The sequence below is a fragment of the Phaseolus vulgaris genome, chromosome 11 (genome assembly GCF_000499845.2).
Source record: "Phaseolus vulgaris cultivar G19833 chromosome 11, P. vulgaris v2.0, whole genome shotgun sequence".
NCBI classification, from domain to species: domain Eukaryota; kingdom Viridiplantae; phylum Streptophyta; class Magnoliopsida; order Fabales; family Fabaceae; genus Phaseolus; species Phaseolus vulgaris.
The window spans coordinates 42566619-42593352 of NC_023749.2; the positions used below are offsets into that span (position 1 = coordinate 42566619).

At 34.5% G+C, this 26734-nt stretch overlaps 1 protein-coding gene and 1 pseudogene across 2 annotated transcripts; both read left to right on the plus strand.

Annotated features, from left to right (window-relative positions):
• The first annotated feature begins 14610 nt into the window (after positions 1–14610).
• Positions 14611–17991, plus strand: LOC137822535 (G-type lectin S-receptor-like serine/threonine-protein kinase At4g27290; annotated as a pseudogene).
• A 3263-nt stretch (positions 17992–21254) lies between these two features.
• LOC137832424 (G-type lectin S-receptor-like serine/threonine-protein kinase At4g27290) lies at positions 21255–24790 on the plus strand. Of its 2 annotated transcripts, XM_068640595.1 has the most exons (8): positions 21255–22634; positions 23046–23144; positions 23254–23411; positions 23489–23699; positions 23813–23866; positions 23954–24050; positions 24132–24282; positions 24365–24790. In XM_068640595.1, exons 1-8 carry the CDS (start codon positions 21377–21379, stop codon positions 24671–24673), a joined length of 2337 nt encoding a protein of 778 aa, XP_068496696.1. In that variant the 5' UTR covers positions 21255–21376; the 3' UTR covers positions 24674–24790. The 2 variants fall into 2 exon arrangements, with proteins under 2 accessions (XP_068496696.1, XP_068496688.1); XM_068640587.1 differs by having other exon boundaries at positions 23813–24050.
• Positions 24791–26734: the final 1944 nt, after the last annotated feature.

The window sequence follows — 26734 nt, forward strand, 5'->3', positions numbered from 1 at the left end:
AAAGGCAGAATAAGCATCATGTTTATGTGCAAGAAATAGAGTCCATGTAAATCTAGAGTAATCATCCACAACAACCAAAGCATACAAATTTCCAGCCAAGCTAGCAACTCTAGATGGACCAAATAAGTCCATATGCAGCACATCCAATGGATTTTTTGTAGAGACAATATCCTTTAACTTGAAAGAGGATTTGATTTGTTTACCTTTCACACAAGCATCACAAAGCCTGTTATCCTGAAATTTAATGTTAGGTAAAACAGAAACTAAATCTTTAGATTTCAATTTATTCAAGTGATTTGTGTGTATGTGAGCTAACCTCCTGTGCCACAACCAAGACTCATCACTTCTGGACAGCAAGCACTCATTTGAAGAGTTAGTTTCCATGATATTCAACAAGTAAATGTTATTCACTCTCTTACCAGTAAACAATGCCTTACTAGATGAGTTACTTGATATTGTGCAGCCACTTGACTCAAAATTCACTTTGTATCCTTTGTCACAAAGCTGACTTATGCTGAGAAGACTATGCTTGAGTCCTTCTACATACAACACATTCTCAATGGTTGTTGAATTCCCTGTTCCAACAGTTCCTCTGCCCAAAATCCTCCCTCGGTTATTATCACCATAGGTCACATGTCCTTCTGCTTTGAGCTTTAAGCTGGTGAACTTTGTAAGATCTCCAGTCATATGCTTGGAACAGCCACTGTCCAAGTACCACTGGTTTTTCTTGCTCCCAATCTGCAAAACAGAATAAAAAATTCACAAATGGTACCCTTTTTCAGTATAGGGTCCAGCACAGATTAACACCTTCTCTTTGGTAGCCATTTAGCTAAGTTCTTAGGCACAAGATGCTTTCTAGCAATGCAAGACCTAGATGTATGACCAGATTTCATGCAGTAAAAACAGGTTACATGAGATGCCTTTTTGCCACTGTTAAAAGCTGAAAAAACTGATTTTGCTGGAACAAAAAAACTTGAAAGCTTTTTGACATTGGTTGTATTTCCAGGGGTATAACCAAGTCCATTCTTATTGAAAACAGCATTCTGTGATCCAAGGAGAGACTCAAGGTTTTCTCTTCCCTTGGTGAAATTGGAAAGGGTTTTCAGCAAATATTCCACTTGTTTTTCCAATCTTTTGCAGTTTTCACAGTTTTTAATAGAGGCATGCAAGCAAGTCAGTTCAAGGCTTACCAAATCTGTTTTGGCCTTATACAATTCTTCCTCAAGTGTTTTTACTTTAGCTGCAAGCACATTATTTACCTTTTGCAGCTTATTGCATATTACAGCTAGCCTATTGGCTTCCTCATGTGTCTCCTTGAAGGCAGCAAGCAAATCATCATAGTTATCAGAATCAGCAGAAAAATTACTTACTGATTCAGAGCTTGACTCCTCATCCTTCATCATGAAACACAAATTGTTCTCCTCATCTTCTGTTGAAGAGCTGCTAGTTGAGGATACTTTATTTTCCTCCCATGAGATGTAGGCTCTTCTTCCTTTGTTCCTTTCAAACTTCTTGCTGGCAGATTTGTCCCTTGTTTGATTGTCTGGACAATCTGTTTTGATATGCCCTGTTTTGCCACATCCAAAGCAAGTATATTTAGAGGAATTTGAATCATTGGGTTTAGGATACCTTCTTTTCTGCTGGTTCCTGTTTTTGCTTTTCTTCCTCAGGAATTTGCTGAATCTTTTTGTAAGAAGGCTGATTGTATCATCATCTTCAGCATCTTCTTTTTCTTCCTTGATCTCATCCAATTCAGTTGCTTTCAGTGCAAGCCCTTTGGGTTTTCTCTCTGTTGTTTCCTGCTCTTTAAGTCTTTTAAGCTCTAGCTCATGCTCCATCAGCTTTCCAAACAGTGCAGCAGTTTCCAATTTTGACAGATCACGGCTTTCAGAGATAGTTGTCACCTTTGGTTGCCAGCTTCTGTCAAGGCACTTCAATATCTTTGTGTTGAGCTCCTCTCTGTCAAATTCTTTTCCCAAGCCAGTGAGGTGATTCACAATGTGGGTGAATCTCTTCTGCACATCAGCAATGCTCTCCTCGGGTTGCATTCTGAACAGCTCATATTCTTGGATGAGTGCATGTTTCCTTGACCTTTTCAAATCTTCAGTACCTTCATGAGTCACTTCTAAGACTTCCCACATCTCCTTAGCTGACTTACATTGAGATATCCTGAAGAACTCATCCATTGTCAATGCAGAGGTTATGATGTTCTTGGCCACAAGATCATGTTGAGCCTTTCTCCTTTCGGTCTCATTCCATTCTGATCTTGGCTTTTCCACTTGTTCATCCTTGACAACCTGCATTGGCACATAAGGTCCATTGACCACAGCTTCCCAAATTAATGCATCAATGGATTCCATAAAAATTCTCATTCTAACTTTCCAAAATGCATAATTCATTCCATTAAACATAGGTGGTCTATTAACAGCAGAACCTTCAGCAAAAAGCACATTGAACTCAGACATTATTACAAACAAACTTGATTAAAATACAAGTCCTACCTCTTGATACCAATTGTTGGGTTTAATAGTGCCAAAGTTCAAGAGGGGGGGTGAATTGACCTTTTAAAACTTCTTCACAGAAACAGTGTTTAACCCAGTTTTACAGAAAATAAATCGATTTATGTGAAAATGAACAGATTTATTTCAGCACTGTTTTTCTGTTTGAAACGCTTTTAATCCAGCAAGATTAATCACAAGATTATGCAGTGAAAATTTCCAGCAGCACACACACAAATATCAGATTTGAAAAACAGTGAAACACAAAACTGCAAGCTTCAATTTCAAGCAAGTGATTAAGGTTCAATTGATAGCATGCTAATTAATTGAGTGATCTTTGCAAACAAGCTGTTCCAGTGGCTTTTAACAGACTATGAATGTTCTTCTTGATGTTAAGCAATTTTCCAGAAATTAAGAACACTTAATCACAGAACAGCAAGCTTCAACTTTAAGCAGTTGTTTAAGGTTCAATTAATGGCGTTGGCAGTTTCTTGAGCAACCTATTACAGTCAATCTGTTCCAGTGGCTTTTAGCAGATTTTATATGTTCTTATCAGATTAAAACAGCTTTTTCAGAAATCAAGAACAGTATGCACTGTGCCCAGAAAGAACAGATTTATTTTCAATTGAACAGATTTATTTCTTTGTTGTTTTATCAATTATGCAGAAACGAAATTGCAGAGAGAGAGAGAGAATGAACACAAACAATTATACTGGTTCACTCAACCTGAGCTACATCCAGTCTTCACCAACAACAGGTGGAATTCACTAACACACAGTACAATCAAGTACACTTCCCACTGTTCTTGAAACCTACAAGAACTTAGGTACTCTTGCTGAAAAAACCTATTTCAGCACTCATACACACACATCCACTCTCCAAGAACACCTATCAAGAAGAGGATTCAACCAAACTTTTACAAGTAATAAGAAGTGAAACGACTACACCTGATTGAGGTAACAAAGATCAGCCTTAAACCAGTAGGCAAGATTGCTAGAACAGTAGCTGCACCTCACACCATGCTTTTGGAACCAAACCAAGAACAAGCACTTTTTGATTTTTGAAATCTTTGAAGAACAAATGCTAATCCTTGAAAACACTTAACTCTCTGCTGTCAAAACTTGTTTTTTGCAAATGTATAAACTGTTTGAATCGTTATTAACCTCAGAAACAAGTTTGCATTTTATAGAAAGCCAGCTTATAACAGAATTTTGAAAAACAGTTAAAGCTGTTATAAAATGAACAGATTGAAAATAAAATGAACAGATTTATTTTCAAAAGCAGTTAGAGAATCTGTTAAGTGAGGAGACTTAGTCAACCATTCTGGTGCTGAGATAAAACTGAAAAAACGTTTAAGCATGACATGGCACCAGAGGCAAAAAGAATCTATTCATTTACAGATGAACAGATTTATTTTTCAAAACGAAAACAGAGGAAGTTTAACTATTTGAAACTCAGTCGTTTTGAAAAGAAGAAGACTCAGTCAAAATACCTGATGCACAAAATCAAATTTTTACAAGACTTTAGTCAAGGCATCAGTGAAGAAAATGAATCTGTTTATTTAGAAAAGAACAGATTTATTTTTATGCAGTAAAACGTGTTTTTGTGTAAAACATGTGAAAAACAGTTTTAGAAAACTCATGCTTGTTCTTAACACATGGCCAGTGGTTATGAGGTGAGTTACCCAGCAAAAAGCTACTCTTAGACAACCTCTAACACTAACTAAGACATACTTAAAGCAAAGCACAAATACATGGAAAGTACATAAATGTCTTCATCAAACACTACATACAAGTCTTCATCAAACACAATTTTGAAGGGGCAGCAACCATCTTCAACAAAAGCATGTTTGATTAGTGTTGCAACTGCACAAAATCTTATCTCCTTAGAGTGGCTAAAATCTTAACAGAATAACCACCAGAGTATCAACTCATGCACCAACATTAGGGGTCCGATTTGTCCCTTGGAGGCATACAAGCCTCCACGTACCATGCATGCAACCTATTCTCCTAAACCCTAGCGCTCTTGGGCTTAGTCTTTATAGAGAATGTTTTACTTGTGCTAGACACCACATGTACTAAATGTACCCCTATGTTCACAAATACCCTTCATTAGTAACTTTATGCTCACATATAAAAGATTACTTCAACTACGTCATACTGACCAAACGTGGTCCATTTTACTGGCCCAACAGCCGAGCTGACCTGCCTATACCATGCACCGAGATTTGACCCTCGAGAACTCGGCCCCAAGCACTCTGTCTAGTACACAAGCCCCCCAGTCTCGAGCTGAGCTTGCTTCAGCGAAGAGACTATTGAGTGCTCTGGTGGCTAACACAACAGTTTCTCAGGGGGTAGGTGATAACCCAGTAAACCTCAACTAGCTTAGGCCAATGCATGCCTTAATTAACTGATGGTAATATAACGAACAACCTTATCAACGTAATGCATCTGATTAAGCATGGTAAATCATAGTGCTATCGGTGGATCTATATTATGGACGATATGTACCTTCTGGCCGCAAAGGAAGTTTCACTTGCTCGAGCAGTAAATAGCTACGTGAGCAAGGAATTAATTTGATCGTGCAGGACTTTGTTCACTTGGAAAGTTTAACTGCTTTCCTCACACATCCTTCCCCAAGATCAGGGGTGACCTGAGCATCTGACCTAGGGTCGATCTCTATACCAAGTTTGCCCTTAAATGGCATTTGGTGGCTTAGAGTATCTAACTTGAGTGTTACGCACTAAGTCTACTCTTAACACCTTTATGGTGCAACTCTACCCCCACAAGGTTATCTTGCTTCTTTTCCTCAAAGTGCCTGAGCTCAGATGGTTTCACCAACGCTGAGGTCGGTTGCTCTTTATACCCTTAGCTGCGTGCTTCTTAGTTACCACTAACTGCGGTTTAGTACCTCCTGGACTCAAAATCTTACTGAGACAAAGGTCGTCTTTCTTAGCTCAAACCAAACGATGGCGAGCTTACAAACATGACTCGAACCCATACAAGGGCGAGCTTCCAACGTGGCTCGAGCCCCTACAAGGGCGAGCTACCAACGTCGCTCGAGCCCATACAAGGGCGAGCTACCAACGTCGCTCGAGCCCATACAAGGGCGAGCTTCCAACGTCGCTCGAGCCCATACAAGGGCAAGCTACGATTAGGGGTACCTGAGCTCAGAGTTTCTCTGAGCAAGAGGTATTCACACCTGAATCGCTACGAACCTTTCTACTCCTTGAAAGGGAGGTTCCACTGTGGTTCGTGCCAATACAATGGTTGTTGAACAAGATGCTTTAATGTCTCCAAATCCAAGAGGAAAGCTTGAAGACCTTGTTGTCGGGTGTGTGTGTGTTGTCTAGTTGTTTGAAACTTGTTAATTCACTCCTTAAGATGATCCAAGTTCATTTGAATCTTTAACCTTTTGAAAATATGGGTTTTCTAAAAAGCTGTTGAAATTTCAACAGGTTGAAATTTGGAAACAACAGGTTATTTTACCTTAGTAGTTTTTGAAAAGCTTGACTTTGCTATCAAGTCAATTCAACCGATTGTTTCGACAAAACAATCGATTGTTTTTCTGAAAACCTTAACAGAATTTTGTTAAGTGGTTTTAATATGTTTTAAATGTTTCTAACTACCTTGACTCCTTTATTAAATGCTTTTGACCACTTGGTTGGTCTATATAAAGGTGGTTTTACGCTCCTAATCTTAGAGTAAGAAAAAGAGTTTATCAAAAACAGTTTTTCCAAGATTTGAAAGAACTTTGGATCATTCTTAAGTGTGTGGAATAGGATTGAGTTGTAATTCTGAACTTTAAGCTTTTTAATACCCAGGTGTATTATATTCCCTTCTTCCTTGATTACTGTATTTCTGTAGTTGTGTTGCTAATGAGTGTTGTGTGTTCTTGAGGTGTTCAAGATCAACATTCTAGGTGTGGTTTGTCAAAGGTAGTGTGTTTCTTGAGGGGTTCAAGGTCACTACATTGGTGTGTGGTGTTTGTAATATGGTTTTGATTGTATAGTGGATTACCCAGTGGTTTCTGGGGACTGGATGTAGCTCTTGGTGTAAGAGTGAACCAGTATAAATCTATTTGTGTGATTCTCTCTTTCCCTGATCTCACCTATATCTGTTTTAAGTTGTTTTTATTAACTGCTGATAAAAACAACCGGTTGAATCGCAAAAACAACCGGTTGATTTTCTGGAAATCAACTAAAACAGCTTTGTGCATTGTTTTCCTTAGTTTCTTTCTCTATGATTCTTCATTGGCTTTCATTATACCTTTAAAGTTTTCGAAAATCTTTCATAAACAATTCACCACCACTCTTGTTTAAGGCCATATATTCTAACAATGGCGAGCAACGATCAGGGGTACCTGAACTCAGAGCCTCTCTAAGCAAAAGATATTCACGCCTGAATCGCTATGAACCTTTTTGTTCCTTTAAGGGAGATTTCACTATGGTTCGTGCCAATACAATGGTGAACGACGATCAGGGGTACCTGAGCTCAAAGCCTGTCTGAAGAAAATGTATTCACGCCTGAATTGCTGTGAACCTTTCTCTTCCCTCACAAAACCTGAATCTAAATGACTGATATCCTCTCATATATTTGCTTGTGAAGAATACATCCACATCCTCTTATATATTTGCTTGTGAAGAGTACATCCACAAAAACAAATAAACCCTTAAGTTCAGATAAACACCCAATATTTAGTATAATTTTTCTTCATTTAAAGAGTATTCAAGTAATTAGTACGAGTTCATGAAACAATTATTAACTGATTTAAACAAGTGCACACGTCACAGATTAAACCAAGTGTGCAAAAAATTCAAATAAAAACTTATCAAAATTTCATGGATTTTCCTTACATGTCTAATGTTACCATCATGCTGTAACTATTTGATACCTATGCATATCGTTTATCATAGATCGTCCGATGCATAAAACTTTTGGATAATTTACTTGACAAGTATTCTATATCATTTAGTGCATATATTGAGGACCAATTATGTATATCAGAATGTTCAGCTCAGCAAACAGAGATAAATACAATATAAAAATTATTCCAGATAAAATACAGAACCATTGAAATTTTAAGTAATAAAAATATTCAAGTATATAACCTAATCCCCTAATAATAATTTTTATTTATGGGTAGGAGGAAGTGATGTGAGTTTTGAGAGTAGTTCTCAAAAGGATTTATCAATTTGTTCAGTGATGGAAACGGTGACCCTTTAAAGCACCTGGTCTTTCCTTTCTTCTAAAATCTTAAAACGTTTATCAACCAAAGATCGTTCGGCCATAATTGCTTTATTAATCATTTCCTTGACCTTGACAAGTATGACTTGATTCCAGTTAGTTGAATCAACTACTTCATTGATTGGAGCAGTGTCTATTGCATTGAAATGGGCATCGTCTATTACATCGAAATGGGCATTGTCTGTCTCATCCTCTCCAAGACATATTATTTCAGTTTTATCACACGAATGACTCTTGGCAGCCTCTGACTGATTATGTCTTTCTTCCAATAAAGTCTTTATTTCCTCAAGAGAGGAATTGTGGAGAATAACCTAAGACTCATATTTGAAGGGATTGCACCATCTTCCACAAGGCAAAACCAGACTCTTGTAAGACCATTGTTGTCAAATCGTCTGGTGAGTAAGTGTGTGCTGGCCTTTGGAAAGAGATTTGTTTAACTAAGGGGTGAATCTAAAAGACTTTGGTACTTTGATTCCCAGAGGTGAAGTCTTCCAAAGTATGTTTTGCAGGATTATCTTGTCATGCAGAGGTAGCCTCAAATAAATTCCTCGAGAGTCCTAAGAAAGCTATGTTTCTTGTTCAACACATAACTCTAGTCCATGGGTACAACTTTTGCAACTTCTTTTGGATGTTGAAGACATGGAGTAGCATGCTCCTTTAGCTTTCTAAAGTTTATGGTTGGGAGACGAGGACATATTATGTGAGGTGATCTTAAAGATTGTGTCCTGAGTCATCCTCATGGAAGGGGGAATATGGAATACATGAGTTTTTACCCGAGGCTTGTATTGAATGTTCCCAATAATACTTACATCTCTAGAATCAGGTAGTAAATCATTTCTATCAAATTGGGCAGTTTCTTTCTGCACCCCTACATTTTTCTTCCTGCACCCCCACAATTTTGTAAATTTCGAAACTGACCCTCACAATTTTGGGATCTGAGAGTGTGTTACGGATTCATCAATCCAGAAGTGAATCATGTTGCATTCCAGATGAAAGGGTGTTTCGGAAGAAAAGTTTGCATAAATTATTGATTTCTGGATTGCTGAATCCGGAAGCTTAATTTCTATTACGAATTGGTGGATCTAGAATGATTTTTTTCAATTATGGATTTCTGAATCCGGAATGAATATTTTAAATTACAGATTTGCAGATCCGGAATGGTTTTTTCAATTATGAATGTTTTGCATTTTTTTTTATTTTGGATTAACACTATCATTCATGTACTACTGGAAGCATCAATCCAGGAGATTACCGAATGCGTCAATCCGAAAATTTACCAGAAATACCAATCTGAAAATTTACCGGATTTCATAATCTGGAATACAAAAAAAAAAATAAACGTACAATTTATAGAGGAACACTTTTGTCTTTGCGCAACCTTGTGGGGGTGCAGGAAGAAAAATGTAGGGGTGCAGGAAGAAACTACCCTTGATAGAAAGGTCCATGGGCCAGAAGCCCAAGATTTTTTCAGGTTTGCCATATTTGGTCAATCTTGAGGTGGTAGGGTGAGGTTTGAAAGGACAAGGTAATCTAATGAGGTTTGTTGGATAAATGGGTATTTCTGTTTCTCTAAATTGGATCCGGGTGATTATTAAAAGCAAATGCCTTTTCTATTTGAATTAGAGTGTTTGTACGGATTGGGTGACTTGGAAAGGCAAGAAAAGATGAGAGTTGGTTCTTCACTGCTTTAAGAAGATTTGCATAAAGAGTTAAGCCATCTACTATCTTACCCATTGTCAGCAAGTACAAAGCAAATCAGAAAATCGATTTTCTTGTGTGTGAACCGATTTTCACACATAAAATTTTTGGACAATCGATGTTAGTATTTTGAGGAATCGATTTTTGATATTTCATGTGAGAGATAATCAATTATTTAAATGCAAAATTCGATTATTCCTTTGTTTTTGAATATTTTTTTTTTTGTATTTTTTTATGTATGTATTAGGACAAAATATCTAATCAATTTAGAAATACTTACCTCTCAAATGTTGCTTATAATGGAACGTCTATATGAAAAGTTTTTCTTGATAGACGATGTATGTTTTCATTCCAGCATTCTTTCCAGTTTGCTTTGCTGCTTGTTTTTCTTGATTTCTTCCCTTGTTTTTCCATCCTAGGAATGTACACCTTTTTTCCATGGTGAGTTGCAAGCACCCATTTCTCCATTTCCAGTGCGGGATCCTTTTGTTAGATCTTTCAATATCTGCACAAGGAAGAATTTTTTCTTTTGGTACCTACACTTTATTGGGTCCCTTTTTGTTAGCCTTTTTCAAGGGTTCCCGTTTTCGAACATACAAACCACTTTATAGGAACTTTAGAAGAGGAGGCTATAAAAATCCCTTTTATTATGAGATTTTTGCTTTCATAACCAAGTTTTGTTTCAATCAAATCTTTTATATCAATATCCTTTTCACATAATGTCTCCCTTAATTTGATAGTTTAGAGTCTAATCCTGAGATTCTTTATTTTCCTTAAGCATGATTAATTTTTGTTAATCCTTTCTAGATAAATATTTTGAATTTCAAGTTTATTTTTTAGATCTAAATTTTTATTATTCAGCCTAAGATTACTTTTAATAAGTTATGCATTTTTATCAGTTATTCAATTTTCCATTTTCCCCACATTCAATCTCTTTGCAAGTTTTTCTAAATTTATTTCTTAGACATTTATATGCATATGCTAATTCAGTATAAATAAAAATGACCTCTTGATAAGCCTTTCTAAGAGATGTAAATCAAGAAGGTTTACCTCTTTAGTGAAGTCACCAACGCAAGGATTTTTCAAAGAATCTGTCACAATATTGTCACATATTTCCTCATCAAATTTTTCTGATGCTAGATTGTCTACCATGAAACATATGTGATCAATCTCGATGTTAGATAAGTCTGAATTGCTTCTGGATTCTTTATAAGATACAACAATAGTCTCCTACATTTCTTTGAGACTAGTTATACTAATAACTTTTATCAGTTCTTCTTCAGATAATGCACCTATAAGAATATGTCTAACTCTAGCATTAAGTTGATATCTGTTCTTTTGTTGTTCACTCCAAAATTCTCTTGTTAGCAACTTTCCAGAGGAATTAAATAGAGAAGAAATACCCTCATTAATAATAATCATCAGATTTTCATCCATGTAATTCATAAAGTTTGTAATCTTCCCTTTCCATAGTTCACACTTCTCTCCCTTGAACAAACGTGGCTTGTTGATGATTTTTGTATCGAACTGCAATAACCCTCGAGGTTAACTCTAATACCAATTGAAGGTTCAATTGGCTCCAAAAAGGGCGTTGAATGTAGCCTAAACTCAATTTGCGAAGTATCAATAATAACAACATTGACTAATAAAGAGTTCAGAGAGAGAGACATAGACACATAGAGAAAAATTTATATTGGTTGACCTACCAACAAGGGCTATATCTAGTCCCATTGAGCAACCTACTCAAGATCCTTTCACTATCACAAGTATTCTACACCTCTTCAGGTACACCAATATTCTTACACCTCTACAGGTCACCAAGTATTCTTACACCTCTACAGGTCACCAAGTATTCTTACACCTTTACATGTCACCAAGTATTCTTACACCTTTACATGTCACCAAGTATTCTTACCTCTTCAAGCAACTAATCATAATCTCATCTCTCAATATATTGAGAAAACACTCTCATTCAGAACCCAATTATGAAAGATTTACAAAGGTCACAACCCAATTTTCACAGGTCGCTCTACAATATCATATATGGATGTATATGCACAAATTCTAAATACACAATTGTAGTAGTATTTTTGCACTCTTAGATTACTAGTATATTACTTCTTTGTTGTGTTCTTAACCTTTGAGGTCTTTATATAGAATTCTATGTATGATCGTTGAAACTTTAAGGTTCTTCACTCTTCATAATAGTCGTTAGATGCTCGATATAGAAACAATTGTTTCTGATTGATCTTTGTGTGTCTTGAGCGTGTTAGGAATTTAAAATACTCTTTTTATATTTGATAATTATTGTTTAGCAGTCAAATTAAAAATATTCCATTGTAGACCGTCTAACGAGGTGATAGATTGTCTAACAAGATGATATATCGTCTAACGCCAAAGAGAAGATAGTATAGATAAGGTCAGATGATCCCAAGTCATCTCCTAACGAATCCAATCCAATAGTGAATCCCATGAAATCAGTATTGAAACTTATCTGCAATCAATGAAATTTAGCAATGACGGTAAAAGAAAGGGGGGTTGTGATTTTTCAGCAGGAAAATATAAAACATGATTAAAAATAGTAGAGAATACAGGTTGACACCCAAGTTTATTCACCACACATTCTTTATTGGTTTACCTAAGATTATCATCCTTTAACACACAAATGTCAAACTTAATCAAGCAAGCGTCAATCAAATTCAATAAATTTCTTATCAAACTAAGAAGCATCTAATGATGTATTTAGTATCTCACTAGTTTCAAGAGTATACTCGTGAAATGTTGATCTTCTACATATTGAACTAAGCGAACAAGAGATTGATTAAAACTAAGAGAACTAAACAAGAAATCTAATTAAACAAAAGAATTAAATTCTCAACAAGCATTAAAAAGCAATTCCTTTAATAAAAACTCGATTCCAAAAGATAAAAAATAAAGCCTAATTTGCTACAAAAAATTGAAGAATTTAATGGGAAATCATAAGGGAATCAACCCATAAGGTTTGAGCATTCCATGCAGAAGCAAAAATAATAAAAATAGAAAAAGAAAAAAAGGTCTAAAGTGTGTTATGCGGCTATGAAACGCGATGCCAAAAAATGTTACCCATTGTTCATCCTTCAAAGTCTCTTTTATAATCTTCTTTTCTTTGCACAAAATTGAATTCAAAATTTGCCTTAGGATATTGTTTTACAATTATCCAACTTTTCCTTTCTTTTATTTCGAATTATCAAGTAGATATCTTCTTTCCCAATCATTTTCAGATCTCTTTCAAATATTCTGTTTCAGAAATCGATTCAAATTTTCACATTTATTATAATGAAACCCAACACTTCTGTGAGAGATATTTGAAGAAGATTTACTTCGAAGGAGATTTGCTCTATTTTTAGTGCGTAGTACATGATATTTTTAATTTCAGAATTTCGAGAGAATATCCCTGTAGAAGATTTGCTTCCAATTCTTGTTCTGCAACTTGGACTGTCACGTTATTTGGGTCACTCGCAGTGGTAGACACTTCTATGATATTGTCTAGTCAGACACTTCTATGATATTGTCTAGTCAGACGCTTCTATTAGACCGTGTGGTCAGACGCTTCTATCAAACCATCAGGTCAAACATTTCTCTCAGACCTTCTAGTCCGTCTTCTCTGAGATATATTAGATTGTTTATTGCGATTAAAACACAATATTAGCATAAATAACAATTAAGGCCAGTAAACCCAATTAGATGAATGTCAATTAAAACAATGAATTTATTCATGATTGTAGTCTTAGAATCTATGATTAAAGCTTTAAAGTTTGAATGGAATTATATTCATCAATATTTTGCAAATATGAACGTTGAGGCTTTAATACTCTTTACACAAATATTTGCTCGAATCTGCTACATTGTTCTCCTCCTTGAATGTGCTAAACACTTGAAATGGAAATTTATGATATAATGCAATCTGAGCATTCTTGAGTCTTTATAAGCATTTCAAATTGTTCCCTTATCTGTTTTTATTTTGAATGTTGAAGCTTGAATCAAAGTCCAATTCAAAAAATATCCCTACAAATGATCAAAGCAACTGTTAAATTGTCTATGCAAAATTTAAGTCGTAAAATACAATTTTTATGACTTTTTTTTAAATTCTAATATTTTGGAGAAAATACAATAAAAAAATATGAACAAAACAAATATATATAAAAAAATACAATTAATCTAAAAAAATTATAGAAAGTCAAGAGATATCACATTCTAAGAGATGTTGTCAAAACCTAAATATATATGTTTATTATTTGTTATAATCAAAGTATAGGTTTCTTGGACCTAACATATAGAATAAGTTTACACTATCATGTATGCATGGACTATGCGTATTCATATAGGCCAGATCTCAAAAATTTTAATTTTCAATATGTTGCCATTCATTTGAAATGCATTAATTTAAATGTGTGGCTATTAATTCTAGGATTATAGAATTCATATAGCTCATATCAAACACGCTACGTGGAGCTCGTTTTATTTTGTCCCTGATTCAACATAATCTGTGTTCATTTCGTGCAATGGAAACAATAATTTATAAATGCAGAGCGAAAGGTTGAATAGTATTTTTTTTATTTACTTTTATTTATTTTGATCTATAACCCGAGGACTTCTTTTTTCATCAACGTTATAAGTATTAGTCATGAAATCCAAAACATAAAGAGTCTTTGCTACCAAAATTGGAGAAATTTCGAATGTACAAAGTTCAAAAACATTGAATTTTTGAGTTTAGTCTTACTTTGGGTATCATAAAGTATTTAAAAGTCCATGGTTGGCTCATGAACACATTGCATAGAGTAAAATTATAATACACAGCGTTGACAACAGTCGCTTTCATCTGTAAAAATAGTTTTATGTCATATATATCTTTCTAAATTAACTAATTTCTATAATATATTTTCTGTCATAAACTATGTTAGTCTTTCATATCCTACTAAAATAATATACAGGGTAGTTAATATTGGGAAGACTCTTTCACGTCAAATTATGCAATTTCTCTTACGATTCATTTTTCTAATCGTGCAATTCTACGATTGACTTTGTCATTCAGTTCCTCTGACAGTTCATAGAATTACTCTACCGAACAACTACCATTGTAACATTCGTTTTCTGCTTCTTCGTTTATTAATTAAGCTCCTAATCATACTTTGTCATGGTCATGCCCTTCTTGTTCATAGGTCTTTACTCTCACAGAAACTCATCTTCTTCAACCCTCTACTTCAGAGAAAGCCCAAAAACTTGAGCATCATGCTTGCTTAAGATATTTGGAAGTCATTCCTTCCATAACATCACAATGTTGTTTATTTGGTTCTTCTTGTTCTTATACATGACTACAACTTCCACTGCTGCTTTAGACAGTTTAGCAGTGAGCCAATCCATTCAAGATGGTAAAAATGAGACTTTGGTTTCAGCAGGTGGGATTACTGAACTGGGTTTCTTCAGCCCTGGGAATTCAGCAAGGAGATATTTGGGAATATGGTTCAGAAATGTATCCCCTTTGACAATAGTGTGGGTGGCTAACCGAAATACCCCTCTTGAGAATAACTCAGGAGTTTTCAAACTCAACGAAGAAGGGATTCTTCAGCTTCTCAATGCAACAAACAGCAGCATTTGGTCTACATCATCCAACGTATCAAGCAAAGCAGGGAATAATCCAATTGCTCGACTAATGGACTCGGGAAATTTGGTAGTGAGAAATGCACAAGAAACCAACGAGGAGGATGTGTTGTGGCAGAGTTTTGACCATCCATGTGACACATATTTGCCAGGAATGAAGCTTGGATGGAACTTGGAAACTAGTCTAGAAACTTTTATATCATCTTCGGTTAGTGATACCGATCCTGCTGTGGGAGAATATACAATAGAAGTTTCTCTTAGAGGGTATCCTCAAGTAATGAACTTCAAGGAAGGTGTTTTAGTAGCCAGAGCAGGTTCATGGAATGGCTTGTCACTGGTTGGAAATCCAGGTCCAACTCTTGAAACGTCACCAAAACTTGTGATTAGCGAAAAAGAAGTGTATTATGAGTATGAGCTTCTTGATCAATCTGCATTTTTTGTGTATATACTAACCCCTTCAGGCACAGGAAAGAGTTTGTATTGGACAACAGAAACAAGAACAGCACATGTGGTCTCAACTGGGGAGCAAGATCAGTGCGAGGATTATGCCTTTTGTGGTAACAATTCTATATGCAGCTATGATGGTAACCATCCAAGTTGTGAATGCCTCAGAGGGTACGTTCCCAAGTCTCCTGAGCAGTGGAATATATCAGTCTGGCGCAACGGTTGTGTTCCAAAGAACAAATCTACTTGTGAAAATAGTCATACAGATGGCTTCATCAAGTACACATACATGAAATTGCCAGACACTTCTTCATCATCGTTTAATACAACGATGAACCTTAATGAATGTCATAATTCATGTCTTGGAAACTGTTCTTGTACAGCATATGCAAATTTAGATGTTCGTGGTGGAGGAAGTGGATGTCTACTTTGGCTTGATAATCTAGTTGACATGAGGAGTTTCTCTCAATGGGGACAAGACTTCTATGTCAGAGTCCCTGCTTCAGAATTAGGTACTCAATATTTTGTATATTGCATTCTACATATACTTTCAATTGTTTAGAATTGAAATGCACGATAAGTAGAGACATTAGTTGAAACAAAGATCTATGGATTGCAAGATCTCTAACAACTGCATAGAAATTAATTATCATTGCATGCTTTTAGTTTTCCATATTAAGTACAATGTATTTTTTCCTTCTGCATCATGTCTAAAGAAACTACTCTCATCTCATCCTCTAGCTTCAGTCAGTAGATATGTTTATTTTAAAGTTGGCGAGTGATCATATTCTGCTTCTTTTAGATCACGCTGGCCAAGGAAACCTCAAGAAAATGATAGTAGGAATCACTGTTGGTGTGACTATCTTTTGGATTACTCATCTCATGTGTATGCATATTTATAATTAAGAATCCAGGTAAGTATATAGATAAAATTTAGCATTTAATCAAGTCAATTAGACGCAAAAGAAAATGTCCATATTATGTGTTATTTTCCAACCAACTAGGTGCTGCAAGAAGAATTTTCAACAGGCATTACAGAAATATAGTACCCAGGAAGGAAGAGATTGATTTACCAACTTTCGATATGTCAGTCTTAGTTAATGCCACTGAAAATTTTTCAACAAGAAACAAGCTTGGGGAAGGTGGATTTGGACCAGTATACAAGGTGATAAAGAAAATTGATATCTAGTCCATGTATTTTTCCTAAGGACATCCTAAGTTTCTAACTAAACCAGAAATTATTTCAGGGCACACTAATAGATGGGAAAGAGATTGCAGTGAAGAGGCTTTCAAATAAATCTGAACAAGGGTTGGACGAGTTCAAAAATGAAGTGGCATTGATTTCCAAACTTCAGCACCGTAATCTTGTAAAGCTTTTTGGTTGCTGCATTGAAGGAGAAGAAAATATGTTGATTTATGAGTATATGTCAAACAAGAGCTTGGACTACTTTGTTTTTGGTTGGAGCCCTTATGATTTATTCTACACATCTTATAACAATCTTTTTATTTCCTACATATAGTTTAGGAAATTATGGAGACAACAATTGCTAAATCTGTGTGTATGTATTTGACTAGATGAAACCAAAAGAAAGCTCCTAGATTGGCATAAGCGTTTTAACATTATTAATGGCATTGCTCGAGGACTTCTTTATCTTCATCAAGATTCCAGGTTGAGGATTATTCACAGAGATCTAAAAACTAGCAATATTTTGTTAGATGAAAATTTGCATCCCAAAATATCAGACTTCGGCTTGGCTCGATCACTTTTGGGAGATCAAGTTGAGGCAAACACAAACAGAGTGGCTGGAACATAGTGAGTTAGATTCTATATATTAGTATTCTTGGATATTGTGATGCCAAATTTTAATTATTTTACTTTGAAACTTTTACTTTCAGTGGTTACATACCTCCTGAGTATGCTGCACGTGGGCATTTCTCAGTGAAATCAGATGTGTTTAGTTATGGTGTAATAGTTCTAGAGATTATAAGTGGGAAGAGAAACTCAGAATTTTTGGACCCATGGCAAGACAATAATCTTCTAGGATATGTAAGGATATTGATTTGATTATGTTGCTAATTAGTATAACTTGAGTTATTTCAATTGCACTGAATCAATAATTATTACCATTTTTAGGCATGGAGATTGTGGACTGAAGACAGAGCCCTGAAATTATTGGATGAAGTGTTAGAAGAACTATATTGTGTGCCCTTTCAAGTCATACGATGCATAGAGGTTGGGCTATTATGTGTGCAACAAAGACCAGAAGATAGACCAGATATGTCATCAGTGGTTTTAATGTTAAATGGTGAGAAATTATTGCGAAAGCAAAAGGCTCCAGGATTTTATACTGAAGTAGATGTTACATCTCATGCGAATTCTTCATCAGCAATTCTCAAACCCAACTCTCATAATCAACTTTCCATCACAATGTTAGATGCGAGATAGCAAATGTGAAGGCTTTATCTACCATTGCTTGTTTAAACATACATCTATTTATAATGTATATAAATTCTAGATCATGTCAAATTTTTTGCTTACCTGTCATTTTGTCTTTTAAACAACAACACTACTAGCTCCTTCAATCTCATAATAGCTCTATTTAGTTATTAAAATTAATCACAATAATTGTCATTTTCACTACTTTATCATTATTTTTTAAATATTATATAGATAAAGATAAAGGTATATTTAGTTACTATTTAGATTTAGGAAGCTAGAGAGTATATATATAAATGTGTGTATATATATATATATATATATATATATATATATATATATATATATATATAAAAAGAGTGTGTGTGTGATAGCATCTTCTTCATCCGTTGGAGTTTTCTTGGATAGAGGTTGGAATTAGCAGAAGCAAATGGAGGTGATGAGTCAAGGAGAGTTTCATTTGAGCCATGGTTTTCTTGGAGTTGACGTGAGGTGCGGGGAAAATGATTGGTTCGGCTAAATAACTAAGAGAATGAGAGAAGAGAATAAAAGATGTTTATCCTAGAGAGGCTAGACAAGGGAGTGATAAACTTGCAATTTGACAGCATAACACTCATATATCTGATCTACCAAAACATCTCCTTCTATAGGTGAAGGAGGCCGGCCAATGATTTCAAAAAGAGGTGGGAAATTTTAAATACAAAACGTTTGAACTTGGTGCCTAGAGAAACTCATAATGCAAGTGTGACATGGTGTGACCTGTGTGCCTAATTAGGTTTAGGAGACTGACCTAGGGTTTAATTTGAGCTTTTAGAAACCTAATCCTAACCCTAATCTACTCAAGGCCAAAATACAAACCAAAATCCTACTCTACTTTTAAGTAAGAAAATTAAATCCTACTCTAGAATTTATACTAGGTTATGACACCTTCAAACATGTATAAGAGCGTGTTGCTGAGCAAAACAAAAATGTATAAGAGAGTGTCTCTGCTATTAGTAGTAGAGTCTCAATCTTGCTATAACTCTAGTGGTTGGTTTTGAGCTGAGGCCTCTGCCATTAGAGAGAGAGAGAGAGAATAAATGAGCATTTTTTCCACATAATATGTCTTATATTTCCACAACATAAAAAAAAAACCCAACAAGTGGTATCTATATTCATCATTCTTATATGACCTGTAGAATGGAAGAAGAAGAAAAATTATTAGAAGTAGTTATTCCACTTTCCAATGGAGAAAGCTCTGGTCTATGGAATGTAATAATACAAACTTATCTAGAAGGACTAGATGTCATGTTTATTTGTTGGTATTTAACAAATAATCCTAACTCGAATCATGACCCTAAAATTGGGAAATATTTGAAAGGAGTATGAGAAGGAAATGAGAAGATTTGAGGCATGAAAATTTTAAATTTGATAGCAAAGTTTGAGCTACAAAAAGGTGAAAGAGTTCTAGACCTCAAACAAATTGTTAGGTATCACTAACAAGATAAAATCATTGGGCATAAGGGATTTTCTGATCTAAACAACTTAAAAAAAAATACAATCATGCCAAAAAGAATAATACGAAGCATTTATTACTTCCTTGGAAAATGCAAATGATCTATCTAAAATTACTTTGGTAGAAGTGATACATTCCTTGCAAACACAAGAGTTACAAATATTAATGAGAGAAAACTGTGTTGTTAAAGAGCTAAATATGCTTTTCTTTACAAATCCCGATGTCGTATATTGTCAACTTTGGATGGATTATCCACTTCGTGCAACACTGCACTTTATACAAATTCAAGGAAATGCACACTCACCAAGAAGAGATTAATACATCCAACTATTGGGATGTCATGTAAAGAAGAAAATGACATTTATTTCTACTTAAAGTGCATCTAATGTATCCTTCAATATGAAGCTTATCAAACCAAAGAAAGACATTAAGAAAGAGTTGAAGTTGCTCAACAACCAAAACTCATTCTATATAAAGCAACTCAAGAAGAAGAAAGTAAGAGACTATGTTGTTGTATTGAAACTTTATTGAAATTTTTGCGCTTGTCAAAATGCTTCATAAAAGAACATTTTGCGTGTTCTATTAACTAACTAGAAGAGAATGTACAAATATTATATACATTAATAGACGACAATCCTCTGTAGTGAGCAATTTGTGTGATCTATTGATCACCACTCATACGTCTCTTGTATCTTAACCAAAAATGGTTGTTTGGCAAGGAATACTGAATTATTAGCTAGGAGTGACTGCTATTCAAAGAATACTCATTGAGTTAGGTGTAGGTTGTGAAAGAATACTTGATTGAGCCATAATTGACTTATGAAAGAATACTTGGTTGAGTTAGAAGTGATTTGTGAAAGAATACTTGATTGAGTCAGAAGTGACTAGTGACTTAGTTGAGCCAGGAGTGACTTGCGAAGAGAATACCGAAGGGATAAGACATAGACAGGAGTTGGTACGAGGCGAAAGAATACTCACATTGTACTTCACATTATTAGTTTGCTTAATGGAACTCAATCTATTGATTAAGAGCTGGATGTAGTTTGTTGCGGCAGACAAACTAATATAAAAATTACCTTATATATTTCTTCTCATCTCTAATTTATTTTTCATTTTATTATATCATCGTCTCTACTAACTCGGAAATGAGAATCATTATGAGAATAGATGTTAAAAGAGAGCATTTTAGTCCACTAAATTAGTTAAACTGTAAAATTGTATTTGTTATATTCTACTATATGCAAAACTCTCTATCTAATCACTTAGCAAACAAAACTATTAATCATAATCATAACAAAACCTCAAGCAATGGATATATGTGGATCTAGAAGAACTTAAAAATAGTATCAAACGTAATGGATATGTGGATCTAGAAGAACTTAACATATTCCTAATATAGTATCAAACGTGTACTTAAAATCTTAACAGAGAGTCTAACGTTGAAAATGGAACATCTGGATCACATCTTCCGTTGAACCCAACTTTTTCCAAAGCACGCCATTAGACTTCAGTTGTGAAGAGAAAGGAAAAAAAGTCAAAGAAATGCCAAAATGAAAGTAAGAAGTGAGGAAAATTTGCCCGGCGGCCCTGTTAAGTATTATATAAAAATAATATTGAGATATACAAAAAGCTTTAGGTAATTTTTTATTACTATTTTTATTATTATATTAAATTTAAAATTATTGGTCTTTTACATAATTGTAAATAATGGAAGAATTGTTCACCTCAGATCGTGTTTATGGGATCATTATATAATTAATAACATAAAGAGATTCTAATTAATGTCATGGTGAATCCTTAAGCCCATTTTTCATCACACTTGGTTGAGTTCTTCCTAATTCTTTTCTATGGCTATCTACCCTCATAGAAGCTCTTCCTCCTCAGTTTAGTATTAGTGGGAGAGCAAAAACTTGAAGTTAAAATGTTATTTATTTGGTTCTTATTATTATCCCACTTGTCTAGAATTGGCAATTCATTAGATAGTTTAGCAGTGAGTGAATCCATCCAAGATGGTAAGACTTTGGTTTCTGCAGGTGGAATCACTGAAGCTGGTTTCTTTAGCCCAGGAAATTCAACTAGACGATACTTGGGCATATGGTACGCAAATGTATCCCCTTTCACAGTGGTGTGGGTGGCCAACCGAAACACTCCTCTTGAGAATAAATCAGGAGTTCTCAAGCTCAATGAAAAAGGGATTCTTGTTCTTCTAGATGCTGCAAACAACACCATTTGGTCATCATCCAACATCTCAAGCAAAGCAGGGAATGATCCAATTGCTCAGCTCTTGGATTCTGGAAATTTTGTAGTTAAAAAGGGACAAGAAACCAATGGCGTCTTGTGGCAGAGTTTTGATTATCCAGGTGATACATTTATGCCAGGAATGAAACTTGGATGGGACTTGGAGACTGGTGTAGAAAGGTTTGTATCATCTTGGAAAAGTGTTGATGATCCTGCTGAGGGAGAATATGCTCTAAAAATGAATCTTAGCGGATATCCTCAAATGATGATATTCAAGGGACCTGATAAAGAGTTTAGAGTTGGGTCGTGGAATGGATTGTCTCTAGTGGGAAATCCAGGTCCAACCTACGGCACGGCACCAAGATTCGTGCTCAATGAAAAAGAGGTGTATTACGAGTACGGGGTTGAGGATAGTTCGTGGTTTATCGTATATAAAGTGACCCCTTCAGGAGGACAAATTTTGTATTGGACAACTCAGACAAGAAATCAACAAGTTGTCTCAAATGGGGAGCAAGATCGATGCGAGAATTATGCCTTTTGTGGTGCAAATTCTATATGCAATTATGATGGTAGCCATCCAAGTTGTGAATGCCTTAGAAGTTATGTTCCCAAGTCTTCTGATCAGTGGAATATATCAATTTGGCTCAATGGTTGTGTTCCAAGGAATAAATCTAATTGCACAAATAGTTACACAGATGGCTTCTTGAAGTACACACACATGAAATTGCCAGACACTTCTTCATCACGGTTTGATGCGACTATGAGCCTTGATGAATGTCAGCAGTCATGCCTTATGAACTGTTCTTGTACAGGTTATGCAAGTTTAAATGTTCTTGATGGAGGTAGTGGCTGTCTACTTTGGTTTAATGATCTAGTTGACATGAGGAATTTCTCAGAGTGGGGACAAGACTTGTATATCAGAGTCCCTGCTTCAGAATTAGGTACTGAACTGTTACTTTTTTAATTGTTTCACTATGTTTCTGATATCTTTTCTAGTTCAATTTTTGTTTATTATTCCATTATTCTGGGAGAAAAGGGTGCTTTAGGGTAAGGCAATGAGAATATTGAAAGGTGAGTTGCACAAACTTTCTATTATAAGAGCATGAAATTCTTCCAAAGTGGAGGCAGTACTTGGAAAGACCTTAAAGTTGATTGATTTTGCTATCAGCTGCATACAAAATCATTAGTAATGCATGTTACCTTTTATATGTTATTTTATTTTTCAAGTTAAATACAATGTGTTTCTCCCCTACTCAGTCTTAAGAAACTAGGCACCCTTTCTCACTCTCAGATTTAGTAAACATAGTTGTTTTTTTTAAACTTAGAAACTAACTACGATCTGTTTGTTTCAGATCGTGGAAAGGACAAGAAAAGCATTGTAAGAATCATTGTTGGTGTGACTATTTTTGGATTAATCATATGTGTATGCATACTGGGAATTAAAAAGTCAGGTAAGTATATAGATATAATTTAGTTTCTACTACAGATCATTAGGTACGAAAATAAACATGTGCATATTTTGTGGCCATGTTTACACACTGTTATGCTCTAACTCATTAGGGGCTGCAAGAAAATTTTGCAACAAGCATTACAAAAATATGCAGAGGAGGGTAGACACAGATTTGCCAACTTTCGATTTCTCAGTCTTAGCCAGTGCCACTGGAAACTTTTCAATTGAAAACAAGCTTGGGGAAGGGGGCTTTGGACCAGTATACAAGGTGATAGAGAAAACTGAATTCCAGAACTTATATTTTCCTCAAATACTTTCTAACTGTAGCAGAAAATTATTTTTCAGGGAACATTGATAGATGGGAAAGAGTTAGCTGTGAAAAGGCTTTCTCAGAAATCTTGGCAAGGGTTGGACGAGTTCAAAAATGAAGTTGCATTGATGACCAAACTTCAGCATCGTAATCTGGTAAAACTTCTTGGTTGTTGCATTGAAGGAGAAGAAAAAATGCTGATTTATGAGTACATGCCGAACCATAGCTTGGACTACGTTGTTTTTGGTTGGAACTTTTTATGATTTATTATTCTAAGTTACAATTATTCTATTTCTTATTTATAGTTTAGGCAATTATGGAGACTTGAACTTCTATGTAAAATGTGTGTATTTGACTAGATCAAAGTAAAAGGAAGTTGCTAGATTGGCGTAAGCGTTTCAACATTATTACTGGTATTGTTCGAGGATTGCTTTATCTTCATCAAGATTCTAGGTTGAGGATTATTCATAGAGATCTAAAAACTAGTAATATTTTACTAGATGCAAATTTGGATCCCAAAATATCAGACTTTGGCTTGGCTCGATTGTTTTTGGGAGATCAAGTAGAGGCAAAAACGAATAGGGTGGCTGAAACATAGTGAGTTAGTTTTTATATAATGTGATTCTTTGATTTCTGCTGTCAAGTTTTAATTGTATTACTTTGAAATTTTATTTTCAGTGGCTACATGCCTCCTGAATATGCTGTGCATGGACATTTCTCAGTGAAATCAGATGTGTTTAGTTATGGTGTCATTGTACTAGAACTTCTAAGTGGGATGAAAATCCGAGAATTTTCGGACCCAGAACACTGCAACAATCTTCTTGGACATGTAAGCATACTGATTTGACCATATTGCTAATTAGTATAAAATAATTTGTTTAATGGTACTAATTGAATTCTCATCATCTTAGGCATGGAAATTATGGAGTGAAGACAGGGTACTGGAGCTACTAGATGAAGTGTTAGAAGAACAATGTGCGCTGTTTGAAGTTATACGATGTATACAAGTAGGTCTATTATGTGTGCAACAAAAACCAGATCATAGGCCAGACATGTCATCGGTGGTTTTAATGCTAAATGGCGATAAATTATTGCCAAAGCCAAATGTTCCTGGTTTTTACATTGAAATTGATGTTACTTGTAAAGCAAACTCTTCATCAGCAAATCACAAACCACTCTCAGATAATGAACTTTCCATCACAATTTTAGACGCAAGATAGAATAGTGAAGCAAGTAAATGTCAACGCTTCACCTTCCTATGTGGAGTATGTTAGTTATTTGAGCATACACAACATGATTATATAAATTGCTATTCCAGTTCTGCCTTTTCATTGTTCCATGTCTCCTAAAAACTGTGTTTTTTTTACATGACTACCATAAGTGCCTATATTTTAATATGAAATATTACTGAAATTATATACTTATCACTTTATATGTTCTCCAATTCGTCTGACATGATCAACCATTATTTACTAATAAGATCATCTGACAAGTTCTCTAAATCATATGTACAAGACAATAGATAAGTTCATCAAATGAAGATTACTAGACAAAGATCTTCATAATGTATGAAGTCTAATAACAATGTTGTTTAAAATCAAAATGCATAATCAAAGTTGGAAACTCAAATGTTTGAAACATTAATAAATGACATCTTTAGAACTTTCATACACATTGTAATCAAAAAGAGATTTTATATAGAAAGTATACATCCTTACATTATTTTCAAAGAAACATGATATGCTTTAAACTACATTTAAATATTACTCTTATTATATTTGTTATATGTTTTTGAATTTTTTCTTATTAAAGAGAAGTCAAAACCTCCTTCAAATCCAAGTCTTCCTAATCAGGCTTCCAAGCAGCACACATCAATGGATGCAATGCAAAATCAAAGTAGTTGACAAAATGTTTTGAAGAAAATCGAATCATAACATATTTGTTGAAGCATCAATCATCTTTGATGACCAACAAGAAGGCATCAAGATGAAGAAGAATACTACACAAATTTACATGAAAGTGTTATACAACATTCTAGTGTTCGTTAGTATAGAGTCAGTTGTTCCAACAATCCTAAAGTCATAAAATTCTTTCCAATGACCCAAGATTCAAGAAGTTATTATACTATTAACCTAAAATCACAAATGACAGTCTAATTAGGTATGATACTACTGAAATATTAATCGATGTCCATGTTAGCGCAAATGATTGCTTATAACTCCCAATTTTGTTTCAATAACATGATTTAATTGTATGTTATGTTTTCATGATCTACGAAATAAATTGTAATGCTTTTAAACTAATGAAAGCTTTTTAACAAACTTTTACCCCGTCATTTTTTCGAAGCAAGACTTTACTTTAGAGGCTACGAGCCACCATCGAAGAAATCAAAATGATTACGACCTTACCTATAAATGGTGTAATCCTAAAATACTAATCATCCAAAACCATTAGTCTTTCACTTACCTATTTAACATGATCATCAAAGTACTGGACTACATAGGTCGTAAGCAAGTCACATAAATCAACTACCAACATCTAGTTCAAGTTGTTAATCATAAAATCATCCACAACTTAGTATATATGAAAATTGATGCTAACTTGATATAGACGATCAAGTGTTGGAAAAAAAGTAGTAGGATCTTCACCTAAGTGTGCATCGTGAAGAATCAGGGAAACACTAAATTGTTTGTACAAACTAGAGATTTACAAAGGTCATGAACTGTTTGTACAATACTTGGTGAAATGATTCGTGACTTACAAGACAATACTTGCACGACGAGTGCGACATAAGAATATATATATCTATCTAAAGACAAAAATAAATTTAATCATGTTTTCCAATTGCCTTTTACCATGTATATGTTTTTTTTTTCTTTTTAATTCCATTTGTTTCTCTTTCCTTCTTCTACTTTAAAATAATTAAATTTTAATTACCTTAGTTAAAAATTTAAATCTTTCATCATTAAATTTTATTTTATTAAATTTTTTAATATTATATCAATTAATATACTTTAATAAATATATAATAAAATTTTCTATGTTAAATAACCCTTTTTATGCCAATTCATCTGTATTTATTATAAATTTAAATTCCTTTTAAGATAATTTTTTCTAATAATATTTTTTTTATTTTAACCATTTTTAATTATGTAATTTCAAAGTATTATATAAAAAAAATGGAAAATTATATTAGATTCGGTCTTTCCGTGGTCTATGTAGACTAATGGGGTTCAGAATTCAGTTTGTGTACAAGAAATTGGCATGGTTGACTTAATAAT